The 21,108-nt window shown below is 45.7% G+C and overlaps 3 protein-coding genes across 4 annotated transcripts in view; all 3 read right to left on the bottom strand.

The window, feature by feature from the left end:
- Positions 1–341: 341 nt before the first annotated feature.
- On the bottom strand, positions 342–11,321 carry gc2 (guanylyl cyclase 2). Its single transcript, XM_019856068.1, has 25 exons — positions 11,066–11,321; positions 9,798–10,173; positions 9,548–9,676; positions 8,977–9,156; positions 8,781–8,898; positions 8,285–8,586; positions 8,003–8,134; positions 7,829–7,932; positions 6,981–7,099; positions 6,823–6,907; positions 6,651–6,747; positions 6,347–6,469; positions 6,062–6,142; positions 5,811–5,987; positions 4,662–4,818; positions 4,441–4,590; positions 4,227–4,375; positions 3,355–3,518; positions 3,079–3,271; positions 2,829–3,003; positions 2,267–2,365; positions 2,102–2,196; positions 1,953–2,038; positions 1,790–1,890; positions 342–1,532 (listed from the first exon to the last, which is right to left on the bottom strand). The coding sequence occupies exons 2-24, from the start codon at positions 10,101–10,103 to the stop codon at positions 1,791–1,793; spliced, it is 3,321 nt and encodes a 1,106-aa protein (XP_019711627.1). The 5' UTR covers positions 10,104–10,173; positions 11,066–11,321; the 3' UTR covers positions 342–1,532; position 1,790.
- Positions 11,322–11,333: 12 nt separating this feature from the next.
- Positions 11,334–16,797, bottom strand: LOC109506975 (tubulin polyglutamylase ttll6-like). Of its 2 annotated transcripts, XM_019856065.1 has the most exons (11): positions 16,182–16,797; positions 15,744–15,806; positions 15,634–15,674; positions 15,434–15,552; positions 15,181–15,311; positions 14,947–15,100; positions 14,739–14,882; positions 14,577–14,662; positions 12,951–13,176; positions 11,648–11,826; positions 11,334–11,549 (listed from the first exon to the last, which is right to left on the bottom strand). In XM_019856065.1, the coding sequence occupies exons 2-11, from the start codon at positions 15,803–15,805 to the stop codon at positions 11,348–11,350; spliced, it is 1,344 nt and encodes a 447-aa protein (XP_019711624.1). In that variant the 5' UTR covers position 15,806; positions 16,182–16,797; the 3' UTR covers positions 11,334–11,347. The 2 variants fall into 2 exon arrangements, with proteins under 2 accessions (XP_019711624.1, XP_019711623.1); XM_019856064.1 differs by having other exon boundaries at positions 15,744–16,797.
- Positions 16,798–18,391: 1,594 nt separating this feature from the next.
- vgf (VGF nerve growth factor inducible) overlaps positions 18,392–21,108 on the bottom strand; it is a 19,237-nt gene continuing 16,520 nt past the window's right edge. Inside the window, exon 3 of the mRNA XM_019856063.1 lies at positions 18,392–20,688. Coding sequence (XP_019711622.1) covers positions 18,904–20,658 — 1,755 coding nt within the window. The 5' untranslated portion in view covers positions 20,659–20,688 and the 3' untranslated portion in view covers positions 18,392–18,903. The remainder of the gene's footprint in view (positions 20,689–21,108) is intronic.

Here is a 21,108-nt window from a genome sequence, read left to right as displayed (position 1 = left end):
TATCAAGTCAATATTGGACTTGAACTGCTCTGACAACTTAAAAATTATTATTATTATTATTATATTTTAAATATTATTGGTATTACTAGTGTATTATACACACGCGCGCGCGCACACACACTCTCTAAAATGCAAACTAAAGAGGCCAACAAGTTCAATATGGAAAACGCTCCTTGTCAGGGCGTCCTCTGCTGGTGAGGACTGTGCATTGCAGTAAGTGCTACAATACTGTACCGTACTGCTAACAAAAGAATCGTCAACAAAGCGAACACAAACATGAACACGCGCGTGCGCGCGCACACACACAAAGGAGAGCAAGCATGCCTTTGTTCACTCGGCTAATTCAGTGCAAGCACAGTCGCAACACTGCTGCTGTTGTTGTTGGCGTTTCACTTTGGGATTTATCTCAACTTTGGTTCGAAGTTTTAGCATTTAAAAGACCCAATAGTCGCATTTCCCGTGGCCGATGGAAACGATCCTGTTCCAACTAATTAGTCCAAAACTTGGGTAGCCTGGTTTGTGTTTTGTTCGGTACCTCTAGCTTCCTTTCACGTTAAATAATAATAATGCCGAGGCTCATTGATTATAATTAATCAATCATCATAAGGTGTGGAGGTGTATATCATGAAGTGACCAATGAGTCGACATGCACTGCAGCAGGAAGTTAGAAGCTCAACTTTCTGATTTATTATGTGCTATTTATATGAAATATCCTTGATAGAATCACATTCCTAGGTATAATACGCATCGAATCTGGAAAGGGCATCTCCCACTTCTCAATATACTTTGATACTTGTGACTATATGATAATCCATACCATGCCTGGCCCCTAAACCGAACGCCATCAGTGTAAATCCCTCTGGAAATCCCCAGCTCACTGTCCCCTCCAGGTCCAAATTTAAGACCCTGTATGTGCAAACGCACAAGAGCGCCACTTGCAGGAACTAGACACACGCGCATGCACGCACACAAAGGGATGGCTGAGCATAAAAGATTGTCAACATGAGGAAGGCTGCAATTTAAAGAAACCATTTACTCTTGGCCGCAAGAAAATGCTGCGTCTTGTTTGCATTTTTTTAACATTATTTTTTGGTTTGGCTTGTATTTAGTTAGTCATCTAGTCCCCTGCAAAGACGTAATGTCAGATAACTTTTACCACTACGTGGAGTTAAAAGAGAAGTCCCCCCCCCCAGCCCCACCCCTGCCGATTTGTTTACCAGAGAAAAGGAAAAGGAGCCTGAAGAAGAACCGAGACGATAAGCCGCTTTCGTCCGTTGGTGACTGACAGGCAGATCCCCGCTTTGCTGAGTCGCTCCTCTTCTATTCATAGCAGCTGACAAGTCGGCTGACGCTCATCCCAACTTTCACCCGAGTGTTCACAGAGAAACGTTTGACCCCAGAATGCAACCCGAGGTTCCACCACTGGCACAGCTGGGGGACACTCGCTCAGTGACGCGGCATCGTGACGATGTCGTCCTCGCACAGCTGCATGACGGACGACACGGAGGCCCTTTGCCTCTTTGCTGGCCGTGCTGAAGAAGAGGAAGAATGCCGATGAATTGGGAGTTCGATCAACAAAAGTATCCATTTTGTTTGAGATTCAAATGTGACGCAAGCGACAAAGAAAGCATTTTTAACCCCGTAAAGGAGACGAACTGAGTTTCGCTTCCCAATCAGCAACTGCAAAATTGTGATTCCCCCGTGAAATAGTTTGCCCAAACTATCTTTGCCACCATTCCCAACCACGCCAGCACTGTTGTACACTTTTTTTGCGAATGCATCACATTACCTCAGTTTTTCTTCTTTGCGAGTTGTTCCTGTTGCTGCTTCTCGGCCTGCCGCTTTTTGTGCTGCGCTATCTCGGCCATCTGCAGCCCGTGGGCCATTTGCCTGATGGGAGAAAGTCGGCGGCGTCAACGCGGGCGTGGTGCACACAAGCGGATCATTCCTACCCCGATTTGAGCTCCGGAGGGACAGGAAGAGGTTTGGCGAATCCGTCCCTCCCAACAAGCCAATAGGTCTCTTCTGTTCCTTTCCCCTAAAGGAGAAGAAGAAATCAGAAGATGGCGGCTGAGCAGTTCATGCGCTGGCAGCGTCACACCTTCACTTCTGTCCTTCCCCTCAGCTCCAGTTTGTAGCCCAGGTTGAGCTCACGCAGGACTTGGACTGTGTTCTGGTGCACGTGGATCCTGTAGGCTGCAGGAGGCCAAAATAAAGAAGAAAGAAGAGGCGCCAAATGGACAAAAAGTGCATCCGTGACACTTACGCAGGCCGCTGGACTCCATGCGGGAGGCGGTGGTCACCGTGTCTCCAAATAAGCAATAGCGCGGCATGGTGAGACCGACAACTCCCGCTACGCATGGACCTACGGAGCGCGCAAACACACAGTGTGTTGTCGTGGTGACAGGAAGATAAACAACACAAAGACCCGTCCAACAAAATGACGTCGGCATTAAAAACAATTTTGTCAGCAGAAAAAGCAAAATGTTACGACAAATTCATAATTTGGGGGGGGGGGGGACATTTTGTCAACAAAAATAGTCCGAATCTTAAGCGGAAGTACATATTTTGTCAAGGCTGACATCAAAGTCAAAGGTCAACAAGGCAAGACAACTTCAGTCCCATAATTTGACATCTTTTGATTTCAAACTAAAAATTCCTAAAATCATTGATGAAATATTGCAATGAAATCAAATTTTAGGGCAAAGTACAGCCTCAAAAATTATGCAACCAAATTCACTGGACCTTTCCGATTTTAATTTTACTATTTACTATTTCATATTTTTATGTAGCAACTATAAATATATTTCTCGGGGGTTTTCATCCACCTGTGTGCAGTCCAATGCGGATCCTGACGGGAACATCGGGCATGTGTCTCATCTTGAAGGTTCCCACCGCGCTCAGGATGTCGAGGGACATGTTGGCAATTTCCGCCACGTGCCGGTTGCCGTTGGGAACGGGGACGCCCGATGCGACCATGTAGGCGTCGCCGATCGTCTCCACCTGCGTGGGGTTGAGAAAGACTTGAGAAGACGATGTGGATGTTACCCGGGGATAGGGTCGGCACAGCGGCGGCACCTTGTATACGTCGTGGTTGCCGATGATGGCGTCGAAGAGCGTGTAGAGGCTGTTGAGCAGGTTGACCACCTCGATCGGCTCGCTGTTGGCCGAGATGGTGGTGAAGCCCACGATGTCGCTGAAGTAGAGAGACACGCTGTCGAAATACTCGGGCACCACGGTGCCGCCCATCTTCAGCGCCTCTGCCACGGATCTGTGGAGCGAGGGCAGATCGGCACAATCATGATCCGAGGTGTCCGCGTTACGTCGACACGATGACAGCGCGCGACGTCTCACGGAGGCAGCATCTGCGTCAGGAGCTTCTCCGTCTTCTGCTTCTCGATCTCCAGCTCCTCGGTTCGCTCTCGGATCAGCTCCTCCAGGTTGGACGAGTACTGCTCCAGCATCCGCAGCATGGAGTCGATGATGTTGGTCTTCCTGCCTTTGTTGATGTCCTTGAACTTGAAGAAGCATGACATCACACGAGCTAGTGGAGGGCGATGCATTTGTTACAGCGCCTGGGCCTTCAGTGGGGGACTTCGTGCATCTTAATCAATCGGATGTGCATTCCGTGAACGTGGATAGAGAACGGTTCATTGAGATGTCTAAACTCCTCTCTCTGCTCATCCGTACGACATTAATATTAGATGTTCTATGTGGAGGATAAGGAATATATGACTCGGAGTAGATCGTGAAAAATTATACCGTTTATCGATGTGACCCGGCATGATTTGTGCTCAGTCCGCAGCTTTAAGTGTTAAAGCGCTGCGACACAGATGCTATTTAGCATTAGCATTGAGCTCGCAGACTGAAAGGCGAACTTATGCGATTGTTTTCAAACCACAAGTTATAGTTCTCTTGGTTTTGTGCTAAGTTTGACAGTAAACTTCAACTGGGAGCCGCAATAAATCTTTTTTTTGGAGGAGGGACGGGGGGGGGGGGGGGAATTGTTCTCTAACTACGATTCTGAAGGCCCTGGGTATCTTAGATAGACCTGGCAACACAGTGAATCTGAAATATGATGTGACAACAAATCTAAAATAGACGGACGTACTGTAAGCAGTGCAACTAAATGGAATAGGACAAAATAAAGAGAGATGATGACCATTTCATTTGTCAAATATTCTATTTTAGGTTAGCCTCCATTGACAGACAAACCCAGCGTGTACCTTGTCAAATATCTCTTCGAATGTGGGTCTCTTTTCCGCCTGTTCGTTCCAGCACTGTTTCATCAGCTGGATGCACTCCAACGGAGCACAGTCCAAACTCACCAGCGGGCGACACAGAGGAGGCGGTTTGCGCAGCTTCTCAACGACATCTGGAAAAAAAAATGCATACCTGGGCATCAACCCGTTTTGCCCGAGCAGTTGTCGGTTGTTTCACCTGCAGCAGAAAGATCCAGCATGCAAAAGGGAGGCCCTCGGATGACCACCTCCTGCGTGATGATGGCGAAGCTGTACACGTCGCCGGCCAGCGTCCCGTGCAGGCCTGGCTGAGGGCCTCTGAGGAGCTCTGGAGCCGTCCACAGCAACTCTGGCAAAAGGAGCCACTTCACTTTGAAGAATGTGCTCAGTTTGTCAGTCCACCATTTTGTGTTCTCTCACCATCTGCGGGTGGTTGCACGTATGGGAACTTCTGAGCCTCCAGAACCTCGTTGTAGCCGTAGTCTGTGATCTTCAACACGAAGCGCCCGTCCACCACACAGTTACGAGACTTCAGATGGGAGTGACGGACACCGCAGTGGTGGAGGTACTTCATACCCTAGAAGAGCGGACTTGTCAGATTCAGGCTTTTTTATGTAGCAAGGGTCAAAACAGTTTTGTTGCTTCAATTCAATGGACAATGTGCTGCTCTTTCTAGTGTGCGCGCCTTGGCCACCTGGGGGCAGTATAATGCAGACGCATGTACGGATATACAGTACAGTGGTACCTCTACTTTCAAAATTGTCAAGTTACGAAACGCTTCAACAGGAAAATATTGCCTCTTGTTACGAAAGAAATTTCAAGATAAGAAAGGTAAAAAATACAATATGGGTTGCTACTCGCAGCTCCGAGTTTCCTGAATGCAACATACTTATAGCTGCTCTGCCATTGGCTATTACCGAGCATCACCCTGGCATCCCATTGGCTAAGAGGGACCTCAACCGGAGGTGTCTTTGTCGAGCCGATAGTTTTACGTAAATGTGAATCACCCAGAAAAAGTGTTCACCAGTCGGGCGATCGCTCACTATGCTGTTGTTTGCCTTGGACATTTTCGAAGGATTGTTAAAAGCCGACAAAAGCAAACGTTCTTGGATCAGTTCTTTACAAAATGCCAGGCAAAAACCACTTCTGAGAGAGAACATAAACCAATGAGGGCAAAAAACGATGAGGACGCAGTTCAATGTTAAATGACCATCATTTGTATTCTTTACTCTATTCTTTGATTTTTACATTATGCACAACTCTCACTTATTCTCCAATCATCTAATTGTAACATTTTTATGTTTTAGAAAACATTTGTCTGAATTTTGGGGGGGCTTGGAACGGATTAGGGCATTTACATGGAAAACGCGTCTCTACTTACAACATTTTCTACTTTAGAAATTTCTTCCAGAACCAATTAATTTCATAAGTAGAGGTATCACTGTATACACATCTCCACATAAATGCTTTGTAAAACTGGATCGATGGCATTTCCCATGATGTGTTCGCATGAATGGAACACGGTAGTCAGAGGGACTGTAATTTTGTACCGAAAGGAACTGCGCTAACCTTGATCAAATCCAGCAGCAGGGAGGACTTGAACATCCAGTCCAGCTTGACGTCATCATTCAGGAGCAGATCTTCCAGGCTTCCCCTGGAGCAGAACTCTGTCACAATGGCGAACACGCCGCAGTCAAGGAAGAAGCCCAGGAAAGGGTTGACGTTCTCGTGTCGCATGTCCTTCATCTGCGAGCGGATATCGATCGCTCTTACTTGTGTGACGCGAAAGCCGTGCGATTCTGAAAGATCGTGCGTCCCACCTGCTCAAACAAGTCACTAGTTTTGGGGTTGATGCTGCTAAACGAGCCATCGGGAAGTCTCTTAAGCCACGCCCAGTCCCCCTATGGGACAGAATGTTCATTTGTGGTACAAAGAGAGTCGGAGACCTTCATTGCCTTACAGTCAGAAATTATAGCGCGATAACACCAATTCATGCAAAACAAGTGCAGAGTCACTTCTTGCTGGAGTGTGTTTCATAAAAGTACCCATTTTTTTTAAATTACAGGACGAGGGGAAGCTGGGCCACGCCGCTGAATCACACACACCTCGAAAATGACAACATTGGAGTTTTCGTATGTGGCGGGTGATCGGGTGGAGGCCGGGGACGTGACGCTGCATTCCGACACGCTCTTGGTGCCACTCGCCAGGCTGTCGTCGAGGTTTAGCTTCTGGAAAAAGATTCCTTTTTTTTTTTTTCAAATTATAGATTACATTTCTATTTTATGCTACTATATTTTTAATTGAGCATTCACGTTGTATGTACACATACAAACAGAATCGTATATTCATGCGTGTAACGCAAACACTGCTCTACTGTCGATGCAATAAATAAAAGAAAGACAAGAAGACCTTGTTGCTAAGCGATGGGTTGATGAAGGTAACATCCGCTAGAGTCAGCAGGATCTTGTTCGGACCCCTGACCAGCCGGATCTGGTTGATACGTCGCCTAGGCAACAAGAGCCAGGACACCGGGACTGTTTCATTTCTGGTTTGCAAAGCCCAAACCTCGCGTCAGACTTACCGGACAAAATAAATCAGCACCATGGCCAGCACACAGGCGCCAGCGGCTCCGAGACCGATGCTAACGGCGGAAAAAAGATCCACACCTGGAGCGAAAAATACATAAGCATCGTTGCCAATCCTTTGACGGTCATGACGTCTGAGCCGCAAGTTCGTCACCTCCTGAGCAGATGACGCCTGGAGTGAACCAGCACTGAGCGTCCCGCCTGGGTGCCGAGCCGAGAGGAAAGTGGATGTCTCGACCCAGGAAGTGCACCGAGTCGGCCTCCATGTCGAGCCTTTTGCCACCGGGAACACAGACACTTTTCTTAAGTTCAGTGGCAGGAAATAACAAAGTGCAGACGTGACTTTGACTTGCGACTTTACTCTCGACAGTTGAACAGATATCTGTACTTCCTATTCCTTACTTACTGAAAATAAGTAAAAGTTACAGTGGTGTCTCGAGAGAAGAGTGGCCCGACGACTGTTCAACTCATTTCGCAAAGAGAAATAAATACGTGTGTGTTTTAAACCGCCGCTTTGACTGAGCAGAGTTCGACTGGCTCAATGCTAACATATAATGGAGAATCCCATTGGCATGCTAAAAGTTAGCATTAATATGTGCTTTTACAACCATACAGGCCACAGGCGTTTGAACACAAACGGCATCGTACCAAGTCACTGCATAGAACTACTCTTCTTCGTTTGTGTCTGCCTGACTGCACTATACTGCGGGAGCAGTACAATGAATATAGTTGCAGCATTAAGTCACGAAGCACACTCTTCAATTCGATATTCAATTATATTATGACTTGATGTATTTATAATGTACAATAACACAATAATAGACTGTTGCTTTTCCTTATTAAAAAAAAAAAAACAAGCACGATAATTTAGCTTTTTTTGGGGTGGAGTTTCCATTGATTTCAATTTTTTAATCTCAAAGCATCGCCGTACAGAGGACGCTAGCACTTTTCACACCCCTCACATACTTGGGTTCCACATCTAATATTGCCTGCGTTAACTACCTGTGCGTTGGGGTCAGCTCACACGAGAGTCCGTCTGTGTCCAGGATGACGTAGTCCAATAACACGCTTCCAGAAGCGTCCGATTTTACGGGATGGCTGAAGCCCTGCAATGTCAATTGGTCAGTGGTTTGTGATGCGTAAGGCATAAGAACATTGGCTTTAGGGGGAGCGCACTTCAAAGTTGTGGTTGTGCGCTTGTTGCGCTACATTCCCGCCCGACATCCACTGCTTGGAATGTCGAACGCGCTGCGTGGCGTGAGCAACGAGGACCACAGAGTTGTAGATGGTGCCGAAGAGAGGAGACACCTGCGGGACCAAACAGGACGACATAATTGGTTCAACTGTTTTTGTTGTGCTTGTCCGCCTTCCGTCCCCGTTTACGCAAAATATACGGTAAGCATTATTTTAGCAATCTGTTCTTTGACTGCTCCCGCTTGACTGCCGCCGTGTCATCACCTGCTGGGGTTTGATGGTGCTCGCCACCTCGCCTTTCTCCATGGCCTCCGCGTAGGCCTCGAAAAATGACACCCGGGGCGAGTCGATCGTGACGGTGAGCGTGGCATCGTAGGCCCGCAGCAGTTTGCGGTTGCTCCTCAGGGCCGGATGGCTCACGTTACGGTACGGGAGGCTGTAGAGGAGGGTGTCATAGGGCACGAACACCAGCGAGCCGTCAATCATCTGCATGTCGTAGGCCGTCTCCAAGAGGTGCTTCTGAAGCTCGCCACCAATCAGCGCTGAGTGCATGCAGAGGATCAGAACTGAATAAAGGACAGCAGACAAGGTTTTAGATTAGAGGCGAAGTACTCCTGAGCACTGTCTTCCCGCCAATCAGCGCTGAGTGCATGCAGAGGATCAGAACTAAAGGACAGCAGACAAGGTTTTAGATAAGAGGCGAAGTACTCCTGAGCACTGTCTTCCCACCCCGTCACACCCCAAAAAAAGGCAGATTTACCTCGTATTTCTCTCATTTTACGAACTTTAGCCAGAGTTCTTCTGATTCCGTGGGGGGTGTTCTCCATAACTCTGACCAGTCTGACAGGCAGAGTGTGGGCCCGGAGGGATTCGGCAACCTAAAACGTAAACTGTGAACGTGACACAAGTGGCCGACAACGTACGACTATTTTTGTTTCCTCCGTTTGTATAACGACCTTGTTCGCCGTCTCCACCCAGACATCATCCGAAGCAGAGATGATGCCAACGTGAGCCCACCTGAAATATCTCATGATTCGTAATAGCACCCAGGTGGGCCTGGGCATGGAGCGGACAAAGGTCGGGTGGCTCCAGATGCGGTCTAGCTCGTAGCCGACGCAGCTCCACGCAAACAAAGCCTGAAGGAGGAATTGAATACGATACAGTGGTGCCTTGAAAACACACCACATGAGAAAAAAAAAACACTCATAATATACTTACGCTGATCAAATCATTCAATTTTGACAGAAACCACTCGACTCAAACGGTCTCTGTAAAAATTTGGATGGGCACTCTGCTGCTGCCCACCTTGGCCACCAGGGGGTCATATCAAACAGATGGCGATACTGTACATACAGACGGCTCAGCTCTTTGCAGAGGAGAAAGAATATATTTCTAAATGTATTGCTTCACCTTTCAAATATCAGTTGTCAAAAGGTTTATATTAAATACAGAAAGTGTCAGGTCGTTTGAATTCCAAGGCACGTCCGTCAACCAAATCAAAACTCCCTCCAAAAAAAGGTGACTCACTTTATTCCAGCCTTTGCTCAGCATTGAGGCAGCATCACAGTAACCCGGGTTGGCCGGTCCCACGAAAGCTGACGCTTTGGTGTGGAAAGCCACAAACTTCTGCAGAGCTCTTGAGGTGTCACACGGCTCCTGTAGAGAGACATTCAGTTTTTAAGGTGACATTCAAAAACACACTGCTGACCAAAAATTAATAAGAGAAGGCTCTTATTAACTTTTTGGGAATAGTCCAACAAGGCAATTGAGTGCTTACATGCAGCACGGTGTAGTCAAAAGTGGCAGCGTAGGACAGCGAGGGGTCCTTGTTGATGCGATTTACAGCCAATTGTGCCGCCACATCGGGCAGGGCCTTGGCAAAGATGGGATCACACTCCCAGGGCCCCACAACCCCAACCCGAAACGAGGCTCCCAAGCCCGGGCGGCACATCGCACACAGACAGGCCAGGAGCAACAGGAGGAACCTGGAGAGGGGATGCCCGTCGGGGTGAGAGAATTGGTCTGAGGCGTTGCCGCGTGCCCGCTTCCATGTTGTTCGAGAGACCAGACTCGGTCCTTGCATGGTGACGTTGAGCAGCAGGAATTCACAAGAAGCTGGAGAACGACGTTTTGGGATTAAACATCGTGCTTGCCTGAAAACAACGACATGCGCCGGATACAGTTTAAGTGGTTTGCCACAGACATAACAATTGACGCGGCAAACGTCAGGGTGAGGCACTTTAATTTTTCAGGTTCACTTGGTTTTGGGCTGAATAGTTTCGAAAAAATACCCAGTTCACAGACTATGGATGAAAAGTGGAGATAATAATAAAGACTTTTAGACTTGGGTCAAACCAAATGTCACAAAATGGTTGGTTTGCTGTCCAGCAGTTTTGTGCCGTCCTTGAATAGCATTTTTTTATGCAACATTATGTGATCATTTTTGTTGTTTGCTTCAAAGCTGTTGTTGTTGCATTACAATAATGCATCTCTCGTACCTGCCTTGAGAAATCTGTTATGAAAAACGAAATGTATTAAGCGCACATATTTTGCACATACACTTCTGTCATACATCCTGTTCCTATGCGGGCCCCCCGACCCTCTGTCACACTGACGAAACTTTGTGGCCCCCTCCAGCATTTAAGTTGTTCATTGTTGCTTTCTATTAAGGGTGATTCAACAGTTTAGGATGAAGAGAGAAAAAAAAAATGCAACTTTCGAAACCCCTGCTATAAGCTGTAGAAACATCCACACTTGCACAATCATTCTCAAAATGGATTATCTGTCATGACTCATCAGCGCACCGAATATATAATCCTCTATCTCGGGAGTCTTTTCTTTAAAATTGTATGAACAGATGATTTACTGTAAAGCACCTCGTGTGCTGAAAAATGAGGCACATTCCCTTGATGTCTTCTTGGGACATTTTGGAGAACTAAGAGCAGTCCTCGAGCGTTCCCCAAACATTGCGGGATTAGCGGAGTCCCTGCTGGGGGAAAAAAAAAAAGTGCCTGAATGGTGGTCAAGTTGTGTGTGTTGACCTACCCGAGAGATTAGAAGCAATCCAATCGTGACCCCCTGCAGCACGAAGACACGTTGAACAACAGCAAGGACAATTTAGACAATTGCCCAATTAAATGCGACTCATTGATCCTGATGAAACCAATGAATCCAGACAGAGCAGACTGTCGGACTGCTCATCTCACCACAAGGTGGTGGTAACGCTCACTGTCTCCACCCTCTCTGTATCCATAGTAACCACGTGCCATTAAGCCAGTGTAAAAGTGAAAAATACTGAAGTGGGTGTATGTGTGATAACTTCCACGTTTATTTCGATTGCATATTTTCAGAAAGTCCAGCGAGGTCATTGTTCTTGGTCTTGTAGAGCCTGTCCTCAACTTTTAAGTACTTGTCATATTTCTCGTTTCCCTCGCTGGGGTAGATCCTCTTGAAGCCTCCCAGGTGCTCGTCTTCATAGCTCTCCATCTCCTCTACCATGGTCGCCCGTCGCTGCTGTTCGTTCTCTAGCCTAGCAGGGGGGAGGGGGGACTTTCTCAAATGATGTCGGGTTGGGAAAAACAACCCCCCCCCAAAAAAGGGGGGGGGGGGTGGAGAAAAGAATGGTACCTCTCCTCGATGCGCACGTTTTGTTTCATGCGCTCTTCCACCTTGCGCTTCTCCTCCTTGATCATCCTGCACCGGTCAAAGGGGGCCAAGTTGATAAGCACCAGCGTGTCGTAAAGTAAGGCGTCCTTAACATCCTGGTCCAACGGCAGCAGGGTGGAAAAATCTGGGGAGTGATTCACCTAGGAATAAAAAAATAATAAATCGTTAAGAAAAAAAAAACAGCATTCAGCTTCAACATTGGTTGCTTTTCAAATAAAGGAGTCATGGAATTTTAGGAAAAAGGAAGTAGTAAAGTACAGTGGTACCTTGACTTATATGAGCACAAAAAGGCCTCTGCCCCAAAAACAAAAACCCAAAATGGTCAGGCGCGAGTTGACGCTTTAAGTAACAGACATGTGAGCACAAACAGTGGAACGACAGATCACGTAACAACACTCACAGATATATATTCTTTATCCTCTCCAAAACAAGTGTGTCCTTGCCAGACCTGTTTTGGCATTGTGACATTGTGTCGTCCTTTTGGAGGGAAATTGAAAAAATGTTGAACGAAATGGATTTATGCCGACGAGATGTAGTTTCCGTGATGCTTGGGGACTTCATAAAGTGCCGTGATGTTGTAAACTTAATTACAGTAAAAGGAAAACAGCTTACTATTCAAGCTATTAAGAGATTTCCACATTACACTTTTGAAAAGTTACAGGAGTGCGATATAGACCCCTGACGGATACATGGCTGGAACAATGTCATTAAATATATAAAAAAAAAAAAAAAAAAGAGATAATGTACAATAAATGTTGAGGTCCGGGTTAAGACTAATATGGATGCCCTGGACTTTGATCTTTAGTAAGACATGTAAACTACAATTTTTGTTTGCTGTTGTGCTAACATATTTGTTTATGTGGGCTTATTTAAAGTTGATTGTTTTGTGTGGAGCTGCTGCATTTTGTTTTATTTTTGATTCACATGGATGTTACTGTTTTAGGCTTTTGTATATGGTAATGTTGCAAAAAAAAAAAAGCCAGGCAGCTTACTGAGAAAGGTCAGGACTGAGCACCTCCCTGATTATGTTTGTCTGGACGGATAAGACTGCCCCCAAGTGGTCAAGGCTCATAAACAAAATGGAGCAGCACAATCGAGGCAAAAAAATTGAGGCAATAACTGTTCAGTCATTTACATTCTGCTTAATTGTGTCACAAAATTGTGTTTTTTGGGTGGGATGCTGGAATCGATTGATGTCATTTGCATTCATTTCAAGCGCCGTCAGCCAAGTAGACAGGTTCGAGACAAATATGAATCTGCAAACCTCAAGCACCCACGGCCTGAAGTGCTCGTCCAGCAGCACGTCAAAGCCAAGGATCTGGAAGCAGGCGCTCCCGACCACGTGTTTGGAGAAGAGAGTGATGTAGCCGTGTTGGATGCGGGAGTGGGCCAAGACCAGCGTCTTCACGATGCCGTCCTCGATGTTGCTCCATATCTTCTCCGTGTTCCTGTAGTTGGACCGCAGCTGCTTTTTCAGCGTCGACAGCTTTCTAAAAGACCAAGAGTGTCATACATGCTTATACGACTTGTAAAAAAAAAAAAAAAGGAAAAAAGTCAAGATTATATGCGTGTATATATATTTTCGGCCTTTGGGGTAAAATTTCAGGAAGAACCTAGAATGCACAGCCAGTTTCGCATGCAAACATACACCAAGTTTTGAGGGTTAAACACATCTTGGAAGGTCTCCAAACGCCAAATGACGCCTCAGAGTGCAATAGTACTAGAGCTTTATTTTATTTTTTCCATATTAAAGGGGAAGTCAAGCCAAACATTTTCTTGACAATATGTTCTATGCAGCGCCGCTCATTCACCAGCTTTTTTGTCCATCCCATTGGGTGGCCATTTTGGCACTTGGCGTCGACTGAAAATGACATCACAGTTGCTCAGGTAAGCACCAATCATGGCTCGGTTTCAAAAAACAGATGAGAGTGGAGTCAACATTTTTGACTGGCACATTCGTCTTAACGCACTTTCAAATACATTTGAATGTGCAGTATTTGCAAACACATTGAAATGAAATAAATGCAAAAACAGGGATTTTTTTTCCCCCCACATGCCAAGGTGTATTGAAAGATACTTTCATGCAATTCAAATCACAACTCGGAGCAGTTTAAAACTGCCAACTCAACCTCATGTCGTTTTGCTCTACCCCTTTCTGTTTTTTTTTTCCCCAACATTTTAATGTATTTCCTTCCTTTCGGTTTTTATTCTCATCTTATTGAACATAATGCAACATATTGCCAGTTTGCCAGAAAGTCACCTTTAAATATGTAAAATTTATTCTTATTATTATATTAAATTAAAAAAGGTCCCTTTTTTTTTTGCATTTGGCCTACATTATACCACTACACACAAAAATTAAGTCTGTAAACTTGTTTTTTTTTTACTAACATGTTACTGTTGTAAAGTTTTTTTTGTTTTTACTGTCGATCACAAAACAGCGTAATTTAGCGATGACGGAAGCGCGGTTAAAATAACGACGACCGAGTGGCGGACTGACAACTGACAGACTGATATAATGTCCGCCACTAGCAAATGAAGAATGACGAAGGGGCAAAATTTACTGATGCGCCCACCACTGATCATGAATGAAATAACACCTTTTTTTAAACCCCTTAACACGGACAAAAAGAGTTAGGAATGACATTTGACTGTTTTACAACATTACTTCACTTTAAAAACAGAGAGAAAATGCTCACCAAAGTTTTATTTTTTGGTGAGGGGAAGGAATTTTCGAATGTCCGTTATTGTTTAAAAAGAAAAAAAAAACAGCAAAAATTGAAAACTTTGTTGCTGTTTTTTTAAAAATAACTTAAGATATTATTAAAATAATTAGTCTGGCCCTCCTCGTGTTTCCCTTATTCCTCAAAATGTTTGACATTTAAGGTACCGTTTGCTACCCGTCTGCTCATCATTGATGAAGGTCTCGCTGTCCTTGTTGATGGTAAAGTTGGTGAGATGCATGAACTTGTTATTCTGACAAGCAGACACCGACATTAGACTCTGCGTTGCTTGATGCAGTCGAATCACACCGAGAAGCATGTGAGCTCACCACGTTTTCATCCGTCGGGTCCTCATACTTGATGGTGCAGAAGCGAGCCAGGCCCTCATTGTACATGTAGATCCTCCAGGGGTAACACGAGGTCACCAGCACGTAGATGCGCATGTCGAACTTGAAGCCGTCGATGAGCAGCGGCTGGCGGGGAGCGGAGGGACGGATTAAAAGGCTCTTCCGACGAGCGTTTCTCTGCGAGATTCACCTTGTCGATGTACTCCTGACAGATCATGTCTTGTTCAGGCTGAACTTTCTCCCACGACGTGAAGATGGAGATGCCTTTGCCTTGGCTGCCCGTGTTGGGTTTGCAAATGTAACATTTGTCTTTGTCCCTGGCGTAGGATTTGAACAGACCGTACCTGCAAAAGAAAACAGGGTCGCGTGAGTGTCCGAAAGGGAAACGCTGGTCGACATGACGCGGGAAAACAAGCAAACACACTCTATGGGAAAGGTCCAAGTTCTGGGAAAAATGTTGTAGTCTTTGGGGAAAAACTTGAGCATGTGCTTCCAGTTAGTTGCTAATGAATTTTTGTGGCAAATTTCAGTCATAGAGGGCAAATGGTTGATTTTCTGCAAAAAATGAAACACAAATAGTGGCATTAAAAGAAAGGAGTACTATAACTGGAGCTCCGTGACCCAAGAATGTTACACAAAAGGCTAAATGTGGCATTTTATAATCGTAATGACAGTACCTGGTACGGTTTCATTTCCTTAAATTTGTCCTCACAGGGACGGGCATCGCTCCAAAACAGGGTCCAGTCTTCACCTGCCTTCGCCTCTTTAATGCCTAACTTCTCAGCGGCACGACGCACTGACACAGAAAAATTTGGGATTCTGGTCATGTATTTGTGGCGTTTTGTTTTGTTTTTTTGTTTTTCCATTAGTGACCTACCACTGTCATAGCGGCAATTGGTGAGATTGATGCCCTGACAACTACAAGAAAAGAAACTCCATGAGAAGGCTTGTAGTCACACATTACAGATGCAATAATATTGCATGTACCTGCAAAGTGGAATATCGTCGTCATCATCGTCTGTTAAAATGCAGCTGTCCCAAAAAAACATCCTACCAGCTACGGTACACTTGTTTACATACGAAACGAATATGCTTGAGTGAAGTTCAAGCATTCAAAAAATGAAACTCACATTACTCCTATTAGGCACGTTTTATTTTTAAAAAAAACGGAGACAGAAAGATGTGGGGCCAAGAGTAAGTAATGATTTATTGCCAGCTGGCTGCTTATTTTAACTTTTGTGAGAGCGCCGATTTCGCCTTCTACTTGGTTTGTCTCACCTGCTGAAGGCAGATGCAGCAACATTTGCGTGTGGCGAAGATTTTGAACCCCACAACGCTTTATTTTGGACAAATCGGGGGGGAAACCCTCAGCAAACCATAATGTTTTTGTAACACTGCTGCTTCTCGTGCCGTCACCTCACTCACCTTTGTCATGCTCGCAATCAACACGCGGCCCTCTTTAAGAAAGCGTTGGGCTCCGTTTTAAACGAATGCCACGTGCTGCTTGTCGTTTGTTCATTTCCTGGCTAAAATGTTCAGACCAGTCTCGTCAGCTGGTCACGCCGACCATCTAAAATATAATTCAGGAACCGACTATTCAAAACAAACAGACGCAAATTTTAAGAACCAATATGAACTGAATGTCCAAATTGTCATCGGCGTTGTTGTTTTGGTGTAACCGTTAAAAAACGTCGCTTTTTACTCGACGGAAATTGAAAATTTGGAAGCCATCTTGAAAAACGAGTTGAGTTATTTTGCTTTGGGTTTGAAATTAAAAAAAAAAAAACACTTCCAGGTTGCCGTTTCCGGCTAATTTTCTTAGCCCAATTACCTTCGAGATACGAATTAATCGCTAGTCGTTCACACGGGGGATAAAAATAACACATTTATGGTTCTTCTCTTCTTGGTAATGAAAACTATTCATTATTTATCATATTTTAAAAATAATTATTATTTAATGACAACGGTGGTAGGCAAACCGACAAGACTTCAGCCTCAGCTACAGAAGGAATCGTACGTTTTGCTCCTTTCCTTTAACAACAACAACAACAACAATAATAATAATAATAATAATAATAATAATAATAATAATAATAATAATAATAATTATTATTATTATTATAATAATAATTATTATTATTATTGTTGTTATTATTATTAATAACAAAAATCATAATAATAATAAAATAGGCCGTACAAGTGAGCAGAAGGCAGGAGACGAGTGCTGGATGGCTGCAGTTCTGCCCGCAGAGGTGCAGTGATTCATGATGTCACATGCTGAGGACCGGGGTGACTCATCCACCAACATCCTCCCTCACGCAGCCGCTGCAGAGCAACACTTTCAACAATCGTGCACATGTGAATGCAGCATCCACGCGCACGCAAAATTTGCATTCACATCAGATGTCAACTCACCTTGACTGCTTTGGCAACAGAAAAGAAAAAAAAACAGTAAATGGACACACACTGTCCACAATGAAGCGTCTTTTGATTAAAAAAAGTAGTCGACTTTATTGGGGTTTTTTTTTGTGTGTAGCAAAAGTAGTCATTGACATGCGCATACTTGCATATCCAGCAAACGCATGTTTATTAGACAATTACAACAAAGGTACATCTAGAGAGGCCGTCTACAGGCAACAACAGCACATCACTCAAACACGTATCTCAAGGTACGACAACATCATTGCTTCTGTCATCTTGAAGCCAATTTTTTTTTAATTCTTTTTTTTTTTTTTTTATGCTTCTGTTGGACTCTTCTCAGAGAAGACATTTTGGATGCAATTACATAAACGTGCACTCTCCATTATGTGCTGATGCCCTCTTGATCTCGTACAAATATCAGGTTAGTACAAATTACAAAACTCCTTGCTTTGCTTCATTGTTTTCATGACAATGGGTGGGATGAATTTGGTGAGATTGTCAATGCCGCGATTCTTGCGGCCCATCATGGCAACACAACAAATGTATTTTCCTCGTCCCTTAGCAACGGGCGGCCAGTAAAGTCAAATATGTCCCGACACCAAAGAGCAACATGTGGCCATTGCCCGTCTCATGTGTGAAGACATCCTTGTGTCTCAATCATGAGTGTCCTCAAAGCAGCTTCAAGGAAAGCACATCATTCCGTATGTGCTTACATTCCTCAAGTGGACCTTTCGGATCATACAAATGACGACAAAAAAAATAAAAAAATCTGCAAAATGAATGAATCAATACTAAAAATGTCACAGTGACCTGTTATCAGCTGCTAAACAACTTCAACAGACATATGCGGAATCCTGGCAGTTGCGAAAAAATCATATCAAATGCAAATCAATTCAGAGGCAAAATGTTTGGGATATGTTGAGGGAAAATTGCTTCTTTTTCATAGAAAAAAATGTTGGCAATAACATATAAGTATTTTTAAGCACAGCTTGCAAACAATTACTTGTTCCCTTTAACTCCTCCGTATTGGCAGTTTTTTTTTAAACCACTTGATCTTGACACAACGTGCTGGCTCAAATCGTCAATTTAATGTGCTGGTTATACATAACCCAGCACTGGCTCGGTCCGTTTCGAACCCAGCGTTGGGTTAGCTATTTCCCCCAATTTGTGTTACTTTTGACTCAGCAATTTTAAGAGTGTTTTATTTCAAAGTGTTTTTTTTTTCTGCAGTCTGATTCCCAGCAGATCTTGGCCGTAAAAGAAAAGGAATGGCATGTACACTTTGGTGCTATAGCAACAAGGTAATTGAAGTTGTGCAAAGGGATGAGTCACAGGAGCCATTATAGAGCTGCCTCACTGCCCCCGCCATCAAATACTGTACGTCCTGTTCAGAATTGTTTTGCTCTTTGGAAAGGCGGACTGGATATGTCGTGTGTGTAAAATTGAACATGCACAAATAAGACCAGACCATAAGCCTTCCTTCAGTCCTCTGTCCTTTTGGCCATGTGGTATATTTGACTGCTTTTTTGCCCATCATCCCGCTTACTCGGTATGATGTATCCTAATGTTTTGGGATCTTGGAGTTGAGAAGTGGTACGTTTAAAGCCCTCCTGGAATGTCTTGAGTCACAATGGATCAAATGAGGCAAAGAATGTCAAAATAGAAACACTCTCCTCGCCACTGGATCCGTTCTCTTGTGCCACCTTTCCTGGCTAGTTCGCCACTTTCAGTTCTGCACTTGCGGCCTCTTCATGAGTAGCTGCTCAATGTATTTCTCCAGGTGGCCCTTACTGTTGGACAAGTACCCCTTCGGGGGCGACCGGTAAAACTGCTGCTGTGGCAGAGGGCCTCTGGGAGCGGGCAACGGCCTCTGGGTGTACAAAGGGAGGCGGTATCGGGGGTAGTAGGGCTTGCGCCGGAGTGCGGCAGGGGGCTTCCTCAAGCGGGGCTGCACCCAGTTGAGGTAGCGTTGTTTGGGCTGGAAGGCGTACGCGCCATCTCCGGATCGCTGGAGAAAGGTGTTGAAGGCCAGAGCGTGTTTGGGCACGTAGTATCGGTATGTGGGCCGGGGTGGAGGGAAGTAGACCGGGTAGTAGGCGGGTTGTGTGTTGGGATAGCGGGTCCAAGCCCAGGGGTTCTGCTTCACGGGCTTCAGAGCTTTGGGCCACATGTACGGTTTGGATACGGGATTGCTGCTCCAGAATTCCTTGGACTCCTGAAACCAGTTTTTAAGGAGAGGGAACGCTGGAGACGGTTGCTTGGGGACTGGAAAGCTGATTGGATCGTTTTTGGAGTCGGGAAAGGAGCCTGCGGAGGACATTTGTGGGGTGACATCCTTCTTCTTCTTCTTTTCCACATCACTGATGATGTCCACCACGTCGTCGGCGGGCAGGTGCAGCTTGCTGGAGATCTCGATCAGCTTGTCGATGGTCTGGGGGTCGATGTCGTCTTCTTCCTGGTCTTCCTCCGACCTCTTGTCTTCAGCTGCGTTGGAGGACGTCGACAGGTACTTCCTGCCGCCGCCGTTCTGCTTGACCATGTAGCGCAGCAGCATATCCGAGGCGATGTCAGCCAGCTTCTCCTCCTCCAGCTTGGCTCGTTGCACTTCGGCGGCCTGCCTCCTCATCTCCTCTTGCTCCGCTTTGGCCCGGGCCTCCTCTTCTTCGGGACTCAACAAGTCCTCCTCCGCCTCCTCCTCCGCCTCCTCTTCGGGCCGAGGCGTGTCGGTATCACCGCGGTCTTTGAAGTCATCCATGAAGTTACCTCTGAACGATGGAACGTTCAAGGCCTTCTGCGTCTCCTCTTGCCATTTCAATTTCTTCTTCGACAGGGCCACATTGTTGACTTTGTTGAATGGGATGATTTCATTGTAGCTGCTGTAGCCCCGACTCTCCCTCTGGTTTGGCTCCGAATGCCCCGCCCGCTTTACGGCCGTATCCAAGCGAGGGAATTCCTTCATCATGGTCTCCAGATTCTTAAGCTCCTCCGGGTTGAGCTGCTCTTCCTCGGCGCCTTGCTCGGGCGGCGGTTGCGTCTGGACCGGCACCGTCTGGCTCGTGGTACGACTGCTCACCCTCTCGGTCATTCTCTCCTCCTCTTCTTCGGCTTTCTTCTTCTCCTCCCTCCCTTGGGCAGCCATGAGCAACTCCAGCTTCAGTCGCCCATCTCTGTCCCGCTCCTCTCCCTCGGGCTCGTCTCCAGCCACGTGGTCATCCTCTCTCCTGCTCTCTGCCCGCGTGCCATTGAGCGCCCCCAGCAAGAGCGCCGCGAGCGTTTTGGGATCCACGTCATCAAAGAGGTCTGCCTTCGCCGCTTTCTCGGGGATCCGATCCTCATCCCTGCTCTGCGCATCTCTCGAGAGCGCCATCTCGGTAGGGATGACGCGCTGTGTGTCAGGGGCCGCCGTATGATCAGCGGAGGAGGCCCACGTTAGGAGAAGCAGGAGGAGAAGGGCACTTGGGGTGTCGCGGTAAGCCATCATGGCCTCCAGTGAGCTGGATGGGAGAAATTCCTGGAGAAAATGGAAACATATTTGAGCCTTTTGTGGAGCATTAGATTGTATGAATTTATTCCCAATAGTCTATTCCGTGTCGCGGTAAGCCATCATGGCCTCCAGTGAGCTGAATGGGAGAAATTCCTGGAGAAAATAGAAACATATTTGAGCCGCTATATTTGAGCCTTTTGTGGAGCATTAGATTGCATTAATTTATTCCCAATAGTCTATTCTCTTCCTTTCAAAGCATTTCTCTTGGCTGAACTGCTTTCGCTTGTTAGATTTTATTGTCCAATCAGATTTCAGCATCAATGTGTTGCCGTGTCAATTTTATCTGCCCACGGCCTTCAGATTCGCTGACATAACTTATATCATACCGGCAATAAGATAAATTTTCAAATCAATTCCATTTCAAAATTTGTCCTCACAGGGCCAGAG

Source organism: Hippocampus comes, unplaced genomic scaffold (genome assembly GCF_001891065.2).
Source record: "Hippocampus comes isolate QL1 unplaced genomic scaffold, H_comes_QL1_v1.1 scaffold246, whole genome shotgun sequence".
Taxonomy (NCBI): Eukaryota; Metazoa; Chordata; class Actinopteri; order Syngnathiformes; family Syngnathidae; genus Hippocampus; species Hippocampus comes.
The sequence above is the reverse complement of the archived record's forward strand: the minus strand, read 5'-3'. Positions and strand labels throughout refer to the sequence as shown.

Excerpts from the sequence above, each read along its gene's own strand:
- gc2 (XM_019856068.1), bottom strand. The coding sequence starts at position 10,103 with ATGCAAGGACCGAGTCTGGTCTCTCGAACAACATGGAAGCGGGCACGC. Across the intron at positions 8,135-8,284 it reads GCACCATCAAACCCCAGCAG|GTGTCTCCTCTCTTCGGCAC; the intron begins GTGATGACACGG and ends TTGGTCCCGCAG. Across the intron at positions 7,933-8,002 it reads CGCACAACCACAACTTTGAA|GGCTTCAGCCATCCCGTAAA; the intron begins GTGCGCTCCCCC and ends TTGACATTGCAG.
- LOC109506975 (XM_019856064.1), bottom strand. The coding sequence starts at position 15,868 with ATGCTTGAACTTCACTCAAGCATATTCGTTTCGTATGTAAACAAGTGT. Across the intron at positions 15,675-15,743 it reads GACGATATTCCACTTTGCAG|TTGTCAGGGCATCAATCTCA; the intron begins GTACATGCAATA and ends CTTTTCTTGTAG. Across the intron at positions 11,550-11,647 it reads AACGTGCGCATCGAGGAGAG|GCTAGAGAACGAACAGCAGC; the intron begins GTACCATTCTTT and ends CCCCCCTGCTAG.